This window comes from Mandrillus leucophaeus, unplaced genomic scaffold, assembly GCF_000951045.1.
Source record: "Mandrillus leucophaeus isolate KB7577 unplaced genomic scaffold, Mleu.le_1.0 Scaffold40, whole genome shotgun sequence".
In the NCBI taxonomy this organism is placed as follows: Eukaryota; Metazoa; Chordata; class Mammalia; order Primates; family Cercopithecidae; genus Mandrillus; species Mandrillus leucophaeus.
In genome coordinates this window covers 8,259,626-8,274,729 of record NW_012104254.1, presented here as the reverse complement: position 1 = coordinate 8,274,729, position 15,104 = coordinate 8,259,626, and the positions used below count along the sequence as shown (strand labels likewise).

The following is a 15,104-nucleotide window of genomic DNA, read 5'->3' as shown; positions in this document are numbered from 1 at the left end:
ATCTGCCCACCTCAGCCTCCCAAAGTATAGGGATTACAGGCTGGAGCCACTGCACCCGCAACCCCCCACCTTTTTTTTTTTTTTTTTTTTTTTTTTTTTTGAGACAGGGTCTCACTCTAGGCTGGAATTTAGTAGCACAGTCTCTACTCACTGCAGCCTCCACCTCCGAGGCTCAAGTAATCCTCCCCCATCTCAGCCTCCCCAGTAGCTGTGACTACAGGCACACACCACCATGCCCAGCTAATTTTTTGTATTTTCGGTAGAGATGGGGTTTTGCCATGTTGCCCAGGCTGCTCTCGAACTCCTGAGTTCAAGCAATCCACCCACCTCAGCCTCACAAAGTGCTGGGATTACAGGCGTGAGACACCACGCCCGGCCTTATATGCTTTCATACTTATGTGATGAGGTGTGTTTTAATGCCTGTACTATCATCCTCAGGATTCTCACTGGGGGAAATCTGCTGTTAGTAGTTAATTATGGTTTCAGTAAGTAGTAGAGTGTACAACACTGATTCTTCTGCCTTCTGGGTCAGATACTAGCAGGGGTTTTTAATAATTCCTCTACAAATTTTATAAAAATTGAGCTTAGAATAACCATTAACATCAGTGTGTTCATTTTGCTTACTTTAATATTCTACTGAAAGGATTATATATATTGATTGATTCACTAATATCAATGTAAACTAGGAAATACAAAGTTTGATATGTGCTTTAGAAACTGTGACTTTTTTTTTTCTTTCTTTTTTTGAAACAGGGTCTCTCTCTGTAGGATCTCACTCTGTCGCTATGGCTGGAGTGCTGTGGTGTGGTCATGGCCCATGGCAACCTTGAATTCCTGGGCTCAAGTAAGCCTTTCATCTCAGCCTCCTGAGTAGCTTACAGGCATATGCTGCCATGCCCAGCTAACTTTTAAATTTTTTTGTAGAGCGATCTTTCTGTGTTGCCCAGACTGGTCTTGAACTCCTGGGCTCAAGCAATCCTCTCGTATTGGCTTCTCAAAGTGTTGGTATTACAGGTATGAGCCACCACACCTGATCCTAAGTAGTTACTTTGAGAGACTGTACATTTCCCTGTTGGCATTGCAAATAAATTTACTGTAGCATGAAGATAATTATTCTGGGGTTTTGTTCTCTCTTTTAAGCACCAATGAGAGATGGCTCAAACACATTGTCAGAAATAAGGAAGCTTGAGCCAGGCACAGTGGTGTGCATCTGTAATCCCAGCTACTCCAATCAGGAGACTGAGGTGAGGTGGGGGCCCAAGAGTTTAAGACCACCCTGAAAAACATAGTGAAATCCGGTCTCAATAAAAGCAAAATTGTCACTTGACCCAAAACTTTGAGGCTGCAGCGAGCTATCCTCATGCCACTGCACTCCAGCCTGGGTAACAGAGCAGCGTCTCTAAAATTAATTAATTTGTTAATTTTTTTAAAAAAATTTAAGGCTGAGTGTGGTGGCTCATGCCTGTAATCGCAGCACTTTGGGAGGCTGAGGTGGATGGATTACCTGAGGTCAGGAGTTCAAGACCAGTCTGGCCAACGTGGTGAAACCCCCTCTCTACTAAAAATACAAAACTTAGACAGGTGTGTTGGCGCATTCCTGTAGTCCCAGCTACTTGGGAGGCTGAGGCAGGAGAATCGCTTGAACGCTGGAGGTGGAGGTTGCAGTGAGCTGAGATGGTACCACTGAACTCCAGCCTGGGCGACAGAGTGAGACTCCATCCCCCCAGAAAAAAAAAAATTAGAGACCCGGTTTTGCTCTGTTGCCCAGGCTGGAGTGCAGTGTCACAGTCGCAGCTCACTGTGGCCTCGACTTAACAGGCTCAAGCAATTCTCCCTCCCTGGTCTTCCAAGTAGTTGGGACTACAGGTGCGTACCACCACGTCTGGCTGATTTTTTTGAAGGGACAAGGTCTCAAACTCCTGGGCTCAAATGATCCTCTTGCTTTAGCCTCCCAAAGTGCTGGGACCATAGCTGTGAGCCACATCCTTGCCCTAATTAGTTAATTAAAAGTAAAATCCAGGCTTTGTGGCATGTGCCTGTAGTCTCAGGACTCAGGAAGCTGAGGTGGGAGGATTGCTTGAGCTCAGGAGTTCAAGAGTAGCCTTAGCAAAATATTGAGAGCTTGAGAAAGAAAAAGAAAGAGAGAGGGAAGGAGTGAAGGGAAAGAGGGAATGAAGGGAGGGAGGGAAACAAAGGAGGAAGCACCTGGTACAGTGACTCTCATCTGTAATCCCCATACTTTGGGAGGCTGAGGCAGCGGATTGCTTGAAGCCAGGAGTTCGAGATCAGCCTGGACAGTAAAGTGAGACCCTGTCTCTAAAAAAAAATAAAGACAGAAGGAAAGAATCTTGTTATCTTTGTGGACATGAGTACATTGAGAAACTATCATAGTCAACCACCAGAGACCGCCTTTGGGAACTGGATTCTAGTGCCAGCTCTATCACTTCATTCTATTTCCTTGAGCAACCCTTTGAAATGCTTTGAAAAGCTTCAGTCTTTGTATCTGAAAAGTGTGCATAATAGCAGAGCCACCTCCACCTTTTCCACTGAAAAACACGTTAGATACTGTGTATGAAAATAATGAAAACAATTGAGCATTATTAAATCTCTTTCTTAACACTACCTCCTTGATTATCCTGTGGATTAAATGAGATATTTCATGTAAAGCACTTAACTTAGAATGTGGAATATAATAAGCATTCAAATGTTTGGTGATGCCTTTATTACTAGCATTTGCATTATTGTGTAGAACCAGTATTGTGGCAATACTAGCTAAAATATACTACTGTAGTTGTCAACATTTTTAGTATTTTTATTTAATTAAGCAACTGTTACTTTTTGTCTGTGTACCTAACCTGTACTTTGCTGCTGTTTAAAACATAAGTTTGAGGTCAAATCTGACCCATTAATTTTAGTCATCTAGGCACACACACAAATGGTGCCTGTTAATTTCCTCCTATCCTCATTTTTAAGGAAATTATTTTTTAATTTTAAACGGGGAGTGCCAGTATCCTTTTCATTGCATTGCTACAGTGTTACTAGACACATTAATTAAAATGGCTGAGTCTGTGTAATTAAAATGATCTTGCTGTATTTGATTTTATTCATTGTGGAACCTATAGATAGCTTAGCAACAGTTAGACTTATTTCGTGGTGGGTCATTCAGGCTTACAGATTACCTCCTTAGCCTCCTCATTTTTGCAGCTAAAGAAAAGAAGTGCAGACCTGTAATCCCAGCACTTGGGAGGCCGAGGTGGTGATCACCTGAGGTCAGGAATTTGAGTCCAGCCTGGCCAACATGGTGAAACCTCGTCTCTGCTAAGAAATACAGAAACTTAGCCAGGCATGTTGGTGGGTGCTGTAATCCCAGCTACTTGGGAGGCTGAGGCAGGAGAATTACTTGAACCCAGAAGGCAGAGGTTGCTGTGAGCTGAGATTGCACCACTGCACTCCATCCTGGGCAACAAGAGGGAAACTCCATCTCAAAAAAAGAAAAGAAGCACAGAGAAGTTAATCTGATTTGCCCAAGGTCACACAGCAAGTTTTCTTTCCCTAGGAAACAAATCCCTAAGCTATTTGAAGAATATAAAATGCGTTAAGAAGTTGTCAGAGTTTTTGCTTCTTTTAGAGCAGAGTTCAATTTCTTCTAATGTTATTTTTCTAATGTACAGATCTTTTCTGGAAAACCATTATGCAATAATGAGTTTTTATTTCCTTTTAGTTGCCATTACAATTTTATTTTAAACTGCTTGCATGTTAAAAATTATGTTAGGGTTAGTGTCAGGAGAACATGCACTTTGCTTTGTTTGTGAGGAACGTGGGAAGACAATGTTTTAGCAGGTGAGGCTTGAACTCTCCCAGTCTACTGCAAAGTTATTTACCACACATTTGTGTCAAGACCCAAATAAGGAAACTTACCCGTTTGCAGACATGGAAAACAGTACTCTCTCCTTATCCACAGTTTGACTTTCTGTGGTTTCAGTTACCTTTGGTTAACTGAGGTCCAAAAACATCAGATGGAAAATTCCAGAAATAAACAGCTCATAAGTGGTAGATTGCTCTATTATTAGTTATTGTTGTTAATCTCTTACTGTGCCTAGCTTATAAATTAAAGTTTATCATAAGTATTTGCATATGGAAATAGTATATGAAAATATATAGTACAGTATATGTAGGGCTTGGTACTCTGCAGTTTCAAGCATCCATGGGGGGTCCTGGAACATATCCCCTGCAGATAACGGGGACTACTGTAGTTCCCTCACCCTTCCCTACTAAAAAAATGCCTATTATAACTCCGGAGGATTTAGGATTTCTTTTTATTATATCATATTCCCAGATCTTTTCCCATCATTTTGAACACCTGCGCACACATATAGTGCATGAGGATTTATGTTTATAGTTGAGGTGGGTCATCATTTAAGTATTGCTTGGATTGAATTTATTTTCTAGTCTTGTTTAACATCTCTACTGTTTTTAAAAGCGGTACAGGAGGGAGGGTGTTAGAGGAGTTGATGGTATAGATAGTCATTCAGTGGGGCTTATCTACATTTTGTGTGTGGAAAAGGAATATATGCTGCAGTAATAAAAAGGAGACAGTTATACATTCTAGTAAGCCGATTTTATGATAACATTTTCATTGTTAGAAAACTGAAGGAAGATAATTTACATATCAGCCAGAAACGTGAATAAGTGTGTCTTTGTATATCATCTAGTGAAATATGTAGTCTAGTGATATCCTGTATGCTGCAAGTTGCCTTGTGGTTTCCTTTCTTTGTTACTTTAAGGTAGAAGGTCTGTATACCTCAGCTGAGAGTATGTAAGCCAATAGACCAATGCAGTTGGGAGAATGCCGCCTGACACCCAAGTCCACCCAAACACTTCTTCCCTCTTACTCTGCCATTCCTCCCTCCCGCAAGTGAAGAATTGAGAGAAAGAGGTTAATGTGAAATGATCCAAACCTAGCATAAGTAGTAGTATTTGAACACTCTTAATCCTGGAAGAAGAGATGGATGCTTCACTGGAAAGCAATAGTTAGGTCTGTGTGGTAAAAGAAAAGTTTAGGCTAAATCTGGTAAAACTTTTAATGATCTGGGATCAGAAGTGGAGGGAAAAGTCAAGAAGTTAATTGCCTTTTTTTTTTTTAACCGGGAACTTGATGGAGCAAAAGTGTTAATGGTATCTTGTAGGACAGCTTTTCCTAACTTTATTTTTATTGTAGCTCAAAGCAAAAAATGTACTTTCCATTGCAACCAGTACATACTACATTTCATGAAGAATATAGGCCTTAATTATATCATGAATTTTTGACAAATTTTCTGTTATGATACTGTGTTTTGATACTTGTCTTTTGTGACACACTAAATTGATTTCAGAACCTACTGAAATCATCCACTGTAGTTGAATGACACCACTTTAGGGATTATTTCTATAAAGTTGGTGATTAAAAAATCCAGCTTCTAATCATTGATGCAAATTTCTTTTTATGTAATAAAGATGCCCCTTTACTGTGCAGTTTCATCATAAACTTCTCATTTTTGCTTGTTGAGGGTAAAAACTGTCTAACAAATGTCATCTTGTTTATTGCAGCTGTTTTTCTAGAGTGTTAGGAGAGAAGCATTTCTTTCACACTGCTGTGATTTTTATTTTGTAAGCTAACCTCAGAAGTTTGAACCTTACAACTGCCAGTTAGTGTGTTGATAATTTCTTCTACCTGTCCATGTTTTGGTAATATATCTTTTTATAATTATTATTTTGTAAGCATAATTGCTCTTTAGTATTTTCAGCTGCTTTATTATGTTTCTTAATTGAGCAAAGTAAATCATGTGGCCCTAAGAAGAATCGGAAAAAAGGGCATTGGAAAAAGGGCAACCTCAATATACTTGTTTTGATACAGGGAGCATCTCTTAAGACTTTATATTAAAAGAGTACACACAAGTGTATAGCTTTGTGAATTTTCACAAACAACACACTTACTGTAACCAGCCTCTTATCCCTTTCTAGTGACATCCTGCACAACCCCCACCTCCACAGGATGAATACTATCCTGATTTCTAACAGCATAGGTTAGTTTGGGCTGTTGTTCTTTGTATAAGGGGAACCACGTGCTACGTACTCATTTGTGTCTGGCTTCTTTTGCTCAGATATTGCTTGTGAAATTTATTCATGTGTATTATTGTAGACCTTTCATGTCATTAATGTATTTGGTGCCATTGAGATAATATGCCAATATTTATTAACCTGTTGATGGGCATTTTTGTAGTTTTCAGTTTGGGACTTTTATAAATAGTAGTACTATGAACAGTATAGTGTATTTCTTTTAGAGAACATACGTATACCCATTTCTGTTGGGTATATACTTAAGGCTGGAATATACGGTCAAAAGGTGTGCATATTTTCAATATTGATAGATATTGCCAAGTCATTTACTAGTTTGCATTCTAACCAGCAGTAATTGAGGTTTCTAAATGTCCTACATCCTCACTCACACTTAATATTTCTCATCTTTTTAATTTCGGTCATTCTGATAGGTGTGTAGTAGCATTGTGGTTTTAATTTGCATTTCCTTGATGACCATTGAAGTTGAGCACATTTTCATATTTCTTTATTACTTCAGTATCCTATTTTGTTTAGTGTTTGCTAAAATCTTTCCCCCATTTCTCTATTGGGTTGTCTTTTTTCTGTTTTAAGCAACTTTATTGTGATAAAAGCTACATACCAGAAAGTTCAGACTTTTAAAGTATACAATTTGGTGGCTTTTTAATATGTTCGTAGAGTTGTACAACCATCACCACTGCCTAATTCCAGAAACTGTTTATTACTCCTGAAAGAAACCCATGTGTATTAGTAGCCATTCCCCCATTCTTCCCCCCACAACCCCTCATAACAACTAATCTGCTTTCTGTCTCTATGGATTTGTCTATTATGACATTTCATATTAATGGAATCAAACAATATGTAGTCTTCTGTGACTAACTTCTCTCACTTAGTGTTAATGTTTTCAAGATTTTTCCATGTCATAGCGTGCATTAGTACTTCATCCTTTCTTATGGATATACCACATCTTGTTTATCCATTTATCAGTTGGGGGACATTTGGGCTGTTTCTACGTTAGGGATATTATGAATAATGCTGCTATGAAATTTGTGTACAGGTTTTTGCATGGAGATATATTTTCATTTTGCTTGGTTGTTTGTATACCTGGAGTGGAATTGCTGGATCATTTGATAACTTTGTGTGTAACATTTTGAGGATCTGCCAAACTGTTTTTCACAGCGGCTACACCATTCCCACCAGCAAATGTATGAGTGTTCCATTTTTTCCACATCTTTGCCAATGCTTGTTACTTTCTTTTCAATTGTAGTCATTCCAGTGGAAAAGAAATTGTATCTTGTGGTTTTATCGTCCATCTTTCTTAATGCTTTACAGCAGTTCAAGATTTGTTCTGGATACAGATCCTTTGTTGGATATGTATTATATCTTTTTACTTTCTTAATTATACCTTTTGATGAGCAGAAGTTCTTAGTGTAGTTCACTTTATCAATTTATTTTAGTTTATGGTTAGTGCATTTTGTGTCCAGTTTATTAGGAAGCCTTGCAAACTTGAAGGTCTCAAAGATATTCTCTTCCGTTTTTCTCTATAGGGTTTATTGTTTTACCCTTGACCTTTAGATCTACCATCCATCTGGAATTGATTTGTGGGAGGCAACATTTGAAAAAATGGTTTGTCTCTCTTTCCTGCTAACATTTTTACAAGTCTTATTTTTACTTTTTAAGAGTAAAAGGTATTTAATATGGTTGCAAAAATAATGATGTGTCCAGGAATTGGTTAGCTATAAAGATTTACCCTCAGATGGTGATTGCAGAGTTAGGAGGATGAGCTTAAGATTTCTTGGCCTTCTATCATAGGCTTGAGACTTAGCTAGGCATTTCATAAACTTAACTCATCGAATCTTTACGACATTCTTGTGAAGTAGATGGCGTTATCCCTTACTTGCAAATGAGAAAATTGAGGCCCAGAGTGGTAAATAAACTTTACCAAGCTCACACAACTCATAAGTGGGCAAAATCATGGCTTAAAACCAACTCAGTCTGGCTCTAAAAGTCTATTATTTTTTCACTGTATATAATCTTATAAAATCTTATTTATTTGTGAGATGGAGTCTTGCTCTGTCGCCCAGGCTGGAGTGCAGTGGCGTGATCATGACTCACTGTAGTCTCGACCTCCTGGGCTCGAGCAATACTCCTTCCTTAGCTTCCTGAGTAGCTGGTACTACAGGCATGTGCCACTAGGCCTGGCTAATTTTTTAAAAAATGCTTGTAGAGACAGTCTCACTTTGTTGCCCAAGCTGGTTTTGAACTCCTAGCCTCAGGAGATCCTCTTACCTCTGCCTCCCAAAGTGCTGGGATAACAAGTGTGAGCAGCCGTGCCTGGCCTTAATTATTAAATTTACAAATTTAACCTGTTCATCGTAAATTGCTTTGATATTTGGCCCAGTAATAAACGTTAAATGGTCTGTGGAGCCAAGTATGTATAGACTTTTAGTTAAGATGACTTGAAGAAAGCAGAAGATAAATTAATAATCAGGAGCTCTCATAGGGGATAGAAAGTATTGAAGTGGTAATGTGATGCTTGAGAGATTAGGTGCCAGGAGATTCTTGTCAGTGGATAACACTGCAAGAGAAACTTGTGTCAGTGTTTGGTTTGCCATGTTGTAGATCATATTTTCCATGCTACAAAATATAGGAAATTTCCTTTAGGTATATTAGGGTCAAAGAGAGCATTTTTCTAGGGCACCCTCTGCTGACTTCCTAGCAGTAATTAAGATACCTACCTGACGTAATTGTACAGATACTAATGATGTAAATAAATTAAGGAAAGAAGTTAATTTCAAGGGCCATTAGAAACAAAGGAAATCGATGTTAGTAACAAATGAAATAGAAAAATAGAGCTAGGGAAAGGATCAAGTTTATTTTAGAATTCAAAGTTAGCTATTGAATCCTTTTTGAATTATAGGAAAAATACTTCTGATATTGGAAAATTACCATTTCAGACAAATAGTTTAAGCTTTATACTGTAAAGTTTATACTTTAAACTTTATAAGGGTGGCCTGATAAGAATCAGCATGTAGGGTCAGCTTTCTAAATGAGTGATTACGTTATAAAAGTGCTGTCTTTGGCCCTTTATAACTAAAAGGTAAACTTCTGGCAGTTTTAGTGGCAAAGTCTGAAATTGATCAGTGACCTAGTTGGGTTCTAGATAAAATGCTATTAATAGTTCTTTGGAAACATTCAGATTCAGAGAATTAGATGATTAGATGTGGACTTTATTAGATGAGAAACTCCACTCTGAGGAGGCGCCTAAGGATCTGTGCTGTTCATCCCCTTTCACACCTGAGGTCTTTCACATCTAATTGATAACCAACTAATAGGCATTTCACATCTAGTTAATCTGACTTTGTCCCAAATAGCTGTGACTTGACCTCACTTTTCTTGTGACTCTAGGCAGCCACTTCTTTACCTTTCAGAGTTGCCATTTGAGAAGAAATATGCTATTTTGAGCCCTAGCCATTTTATTTGATAACATGAAGAATATGAAATAACTCCCATAGAAAACTGAGTATACAGCAACTAAAAACTGGGTATGGTGACTTGCTTTGGGATCCTAGTGCTTTGGGAGGCTGAGATGGTAGGATCACTTGAGACTAGGAGTTTGAGACCTGCCTTGGCAACATAGCAAGACCCCCATCTCTACAAAAAGTTAAAAAATTAGCTGAGCATGGTGGTGCACTAGAAAAAATTTAAAAATTAGCTGGGCATGGTGGTGCACACATGTAGTCCCAGCTACTTGGGAGGCCAGGAGTAAGTTATGAATGCACCAGTGCACTACAGCCTGAGCGACAGAGTGGGACCCTGTCTCAAAAAAAAGAAAAAGAAACTGAAGACATTTAATAAATACCTTTGATATTTAACTTATTTAATTTACAAAAATGATTTGGTCCCAAATTTGCAGGAAAACATGAAAACATGATCAAACAGTTTTAGGGAGTTAGACATTGAACTGTCTATATAGGGCAATTATTCTTTACTGTAACAAAAGAAGAATATCAAGTTTTACTTCTTCTGAGACAATACTATAATTTGGCTTAAAATAATAAAAGGTAACAACATTAAGAGGTAATGAACAATTCTGATTGACACTGGTATTAGAGGGATGTATTTTAGGAACAATCTGGGTTCCATTTTGAAAGTATTAAAATGACTTGTTACTGTATAAATAGCTGTAGCTTTGTGTATGGTTAAATGTATCTGTCATTTGCTGCTGTTATTTGCAAAACTGACTATAGAACTATTTGGACTATTATAGAAAATCAACCTATAAATATCAGTGCAAACTTTTGTTCTTGTGGAATAGGTTTTTTTTTTTTTTTTTTTTCCTATTTTGTTTTGTTTTGAGACAGGGTTTCACCCTGTCGCCTATGCCGGAGTGCAGTGGTGCAACCTAGACTCACTTATCACAGCCTCAACCTCCTGGGTGCAAGTGATCCTCCCAGCTCAGCCTTCCAGGTAGCTGGAACTACAGAAGCACACCCTGATACCTGGCTAATTTTTTTGTAGAAACAGGGGTCTCCCTATATTACTCAGGCTGGTCTCAAACTCCTGGACTCCAATCCTCCTGCCTCGGCCTCCCAAAGTGCTGGGATTATAGGCATGAGCCACTGCGCCTGGCCATGGAATAGTTTTGACAGCACTTAATAATATCAAGCAGAATAAAAATTCCTTAGACAGGAAAATATTTTGGAAAAAAAATGCAGAATGGATTATATTTGTTTTTTGCTTTTTTGTCATGTTTCTGTTACTAGCTACTAACATTTTACTACTGTACATTTTGAAAATTTGACAGTCCATTATCAAATATGGGATGATAAACATTTGAGTTGTTGAGAAGCTAAGTAATCTTTTTCATTCTATGAACTTATGAATTATATTAAAAGTAATCTCACTGTTTCATTTAAAGGCCAATAAATGTAGCTCTACTCCTTCTTTCTAGCCTTCTGTTGGACTAATAGTTTCAGGATGGACTTTCGGCCGGGTGCAGTGGCTCACACCTGTAATCCCAACACATTGGGAGGCCGAGGCGGGCAGATCACTTGAGGCCAGGAGTTTGAGATCAACCTGGCCAACATGGTGAAACCCTGCCTCTACCAAAAAAAAAAGAAAAAAATTAGGCTGGTGCGGTGGTGCCCACCTGTAATCCCAGCTACTTGGGAAGCTGAGGCACAAGAATCGCTTGAACCCGGGAGGTGGAGGTTGCAATGAGCCGAGATTGTGCCACTGCACTCCAGCCTGGGCAGCAGAGTAAGACTCATGTCTCAAAAAATAAAAATAAAAAAGATGGATTTTTGAGTTTCACTTCCACCATTAGGCAGCTACGGAATCATAAGCAAGACACGGTATTTTTTTTTTAACCTATCAAATGAAAGAATTGCACAAAATCCATGGTTTTTAAACCTTCTTGGAGTCATGGAGAAATCCTTTGAGAATCTAATGAAAGCCGGCAATATTTACACCCTGAAAACTGCTTATCCATATAAAAGATTGTGTGTAATTTCAGGAGCTGTAGTATTCTCTGAAGCCATCCACAGACCTCAATTTAAGATCCCTGGATTAGAGGATTTCTGGGTTAATCCTAGTTTTCAAAGTCTATAATTCTCTATTTCTGTCCACTACCGTGTCGTCTAGCTACACATGCTATGATCCTCATTCTTCAGACTCCTGCTTCAGGTGTTTGCTCATATTGTTTTGTCCGTTTTCAGATGTCCTTCCTACCCCCTTGACTATCTTTACCTTTGAATGTTCTACCCTCTTTTTAAACCACAATTCATTGTCACTTTTTATGTCTGAAGCTTCTTCTTTCCCTTAGAACCTTATACCAAATAGCCTTTAGCCTGTTTGGTCTTACATTATAGTGATTAGAGGGCTGTGTATGCATTGCCCCTTCCTCTTCTCACCTATTCCTCAACAGATTATAAATGTCTTGACATAGGTGACTATGTGCCTATATTCACTTTGTAACTGAGTGGTGCCTTGCTACTAGTAGTCAAGGAATAATTGCTTGAATTTGTCGCTTAATTGTAGTGACTGTCTGCTGTGTCCCCTAATTGCTGAGAGGATTAGCCCCTTTCTCCCCAAAAAAAGGAGAAAGTGGTACGGAAATAGAACCACAGAGGGAAAACCTCGTTTTAGAAGATGAACTAGGCCCGGTGCAGTGGCTCACGCCTGTAATCCCAGCACTTTGGGAGGTTGAGGCGTGTGGATCGCTGGAGCCCAGGAGTTCAAAACCAGCCTGGGCAATAAGGCGAAACCCTGTCTCTACAAAAAATACAAAAATTAGTCGGACATGGTGGTGTGCGCCTATAGTCATCCCAGGTACTCGGGAGGCTGAGGCACGAGAATCGCTTGAATCGGGAGGCAGAGGTTGCAGTGAACCGAGATTGTGCCACTGCACTCCAGCCTGGGCAACACAGGTAGAGTCTATCTCAAAGAAATAAAATATAAATAGAAGATGAACTTAAAGAAAGGGTAGAGTTTAGGGAGCTGGACAGGCATTATTGGGGAGAGATGAAGAGAAATGAGAGAAGTAGCGTATACTGTATTTCATTATTAATGAAATTGGTCTATTTTTACTGAAAAGAGATACTCGGCTTACAATTTTCACCTAAGCTTTACATTTTTTATTTTTGTTGTTTTTGTTTCCGCAGGTACAAGAAAATTCCCCAGGACACAGAGCTGGATTGGAGCCTTTCTTTGATTTTATTGTTTCTATTAATGGTTCAAGATTAGTAAGTTCAACTTTTTGTAGTTTTGTCTATAGTATTTGTAATATCTCAAAAATGGAATTTTTTAGATGATCTGAGATGGGTGTTTATGAGTTACAATCATTCTGTATAGTATGATGCCAGTTTATAGAAATAATCATGTATTAAAAACATTGAAATATCTAGAATATTATACCTTATGCTCCACTGATTATCTTAGGGAAGTCTCCAGAATCAGTGGAGTCTTTTATATGTTAAATATTTAATTTTCATGGGCAGAAAGAAATAAGATGTAAAAGATTGCTTTTTAAAGATGTCAGACTTCTGTTGGTTATTGACAAACGAATTAGTAGAAAGATTCATTCTCTCATCTCATTCTCTCAAATTGTCAGTTCTCTTGGTGCTAAGTTTCACAATATACAAATAATGTTATTAGAACCAGACAGAGAGACATGCTCCAAAGTACAAAATTAAAACCACTTTTTATACCTTTTTTAGAGTTTACCCATAATAAAGTTCTAAGATAAGGAAATTACATAATCTCAGCAAATTCTTAGGACAGTAGCCACTTGGTTTAATTTTTCATAACAGTCTGAAGTTTTTGTTCATTACTTATAACATCTCTGACATACAAATAAAGGCTGGATGTTGGCCTTTATTTATATGTCATCTGGCCTTTATTTATGAAATGAAATACTTAATATACTGTTTCTACTTTCTAAATAAACTATGTAGTTAGAAATAGAGTCCAAAATTAAACGTTAACCCCAGTAAATGTTTTAGATTTTTATAATCAAAGTTATCACAACTTCGTTAGTAATGTGACTTTTTATGGCATATTTTGTTTTTACACATTGAAGCCCTAGATCATTCCAAATAATGTTGGGTTGCAAATTCCATAATCCATAGTGAGCTATTAGAAAAAAGTCAGTTTCAAGTTGTTGCTAACATAAGAGTTGTTCTTAATTTCGTGACATTCCTTTTACATAGAGGAAAATTTAAATGTTGGTGAAACCTTTGTTGAATGTTTTATTTATGTTGATTATTAATATTACTCTTTTAGGGCCATAGGATGCTTAAGCTAACATTAAATTTTTATTTACTAAGGAATGTGATTTCTATATGTTCACAGAATAAAGACAATGACACTCTTAAGGATCTGCTGAAAGCAAACGTTGAAAAGCCTGTAAAAATGCTTATCTATAGCAGCAAAACGTTGGAGCTGCGAGAGACCTCAGTCACACCAAGTAACCTGTGGGGCGGCCAGGGCTTATTGGGAGTGAGCATTCGTTTCTGCAGCTTTGATGGGGCAAATGAAAATGTTTGGCATGTGTTGGTAGGTATCAACTGTGAACTGTTACTGGAGGTTCGTGAAGCAGTGTGGAAAGATGTTTTAACAATGGTTGTTTCTGGCTTAATAAGATTATAAGGATATTATTATTAGGCAATTTTTACCAAAAATCAGCATTCATTGCTTTTTAAACGTGGAACAATTTTTTTTTAAGTTGAGGAAGAGAAGGACATGTAGAAGTTCAAGAACTTTTTCTAATGATTTATTCATTATGAGATGTGTTAGAGTAGATAGCTACAAAAATATTTTAAATATTAAATATTATGTAATTTTTTTGCTCAGAAGTTTAAAATATATTCTGTAGTTTCTGACATATGACACATCTCTAGCAAGATAGAAGTATACAGATTTAAAAAATCAATATAATTAAAAATTGTGACTAAACCTTGGAAGATTGTATATGCTAATTTTAGGGTATGTGTTTGTGTCATTCTAGGAAGTGGAATCAAATTCTCCTGCAGCACTGGCAGGTCTTAGACCACACAGTGATTATATCATTGGAGCAGATACAGTCATGAATGAGGTAATTCGTGTGTTTATTCATAGTGAAAACTATATAAAATTTTCTCATCGATGCTTGAGTTGGGAAAGATATTTGCATGCTTTGCATTTAGAGTTAAAATTTCAGTCTTTGCCGATCAAGAATAACTTATGCCTCAGGGTGTTAAATGGAACATCTGGTAGGTGTCTTGTTAGGTATAGCTGTGAGGGAAAACACATACTGTGCGGCAATTGCACAGATTTTGTGTGTAGTATACAGAAATCTCTGCATACCTCAAGTCTAAATCAAATTCTCATTTTCAATTGTTCATTGATTTCATTTGCTCTTCCCCTTTTTGTTCAGTGACAGCATTCGCGCAGCTATAGTAGATCCTTTTCCTTGTCTGTTAGCTAGCAGAAGTATACATTGCTAAATCAAAAATGAGAGAAAAGGCTGG

At 37.8% G+C, this 15,104-nt stretch overlaps 1 protein-coding gene across 5 annotated transcripts in view; it reads left to right on the top strand.

The window, feature by feature from the left end:
• GORASP2 (golgi reassembly stacking protein 2, 55kDa) overlaps positions 1-15,104 on the top strand; it is a 39,526-nt gene that overhangs the window by 7,293 nt on the left and 17,129 nt on the right. For 2 of the 5 annotated variants that reach the window (XM_011991942.1, XM_011991944.1), the window contains exons 2-4: positions 12,759-12,839; positions 13,948-14,151; positions 14,603-14,689. In XM_011991942.1, coding sequence (XP_011847332.1) covers positions 12,759-12,839; positions 13,948-14,151; positions 14,603-14,689 — 372 coding nt within the window. Of the gene's footprint in view, positions 1-1,140; positions 1,245-12,758; positions 12,840-13,922; positions 14,152-14,602; positions 14,690-15,104 lie in introns of all 5 variants that reach the window. The other 3 variants (XM_011991941.1, XM_011991943.1, XM_011991946.1) reach the window with 3 other exon arrangements.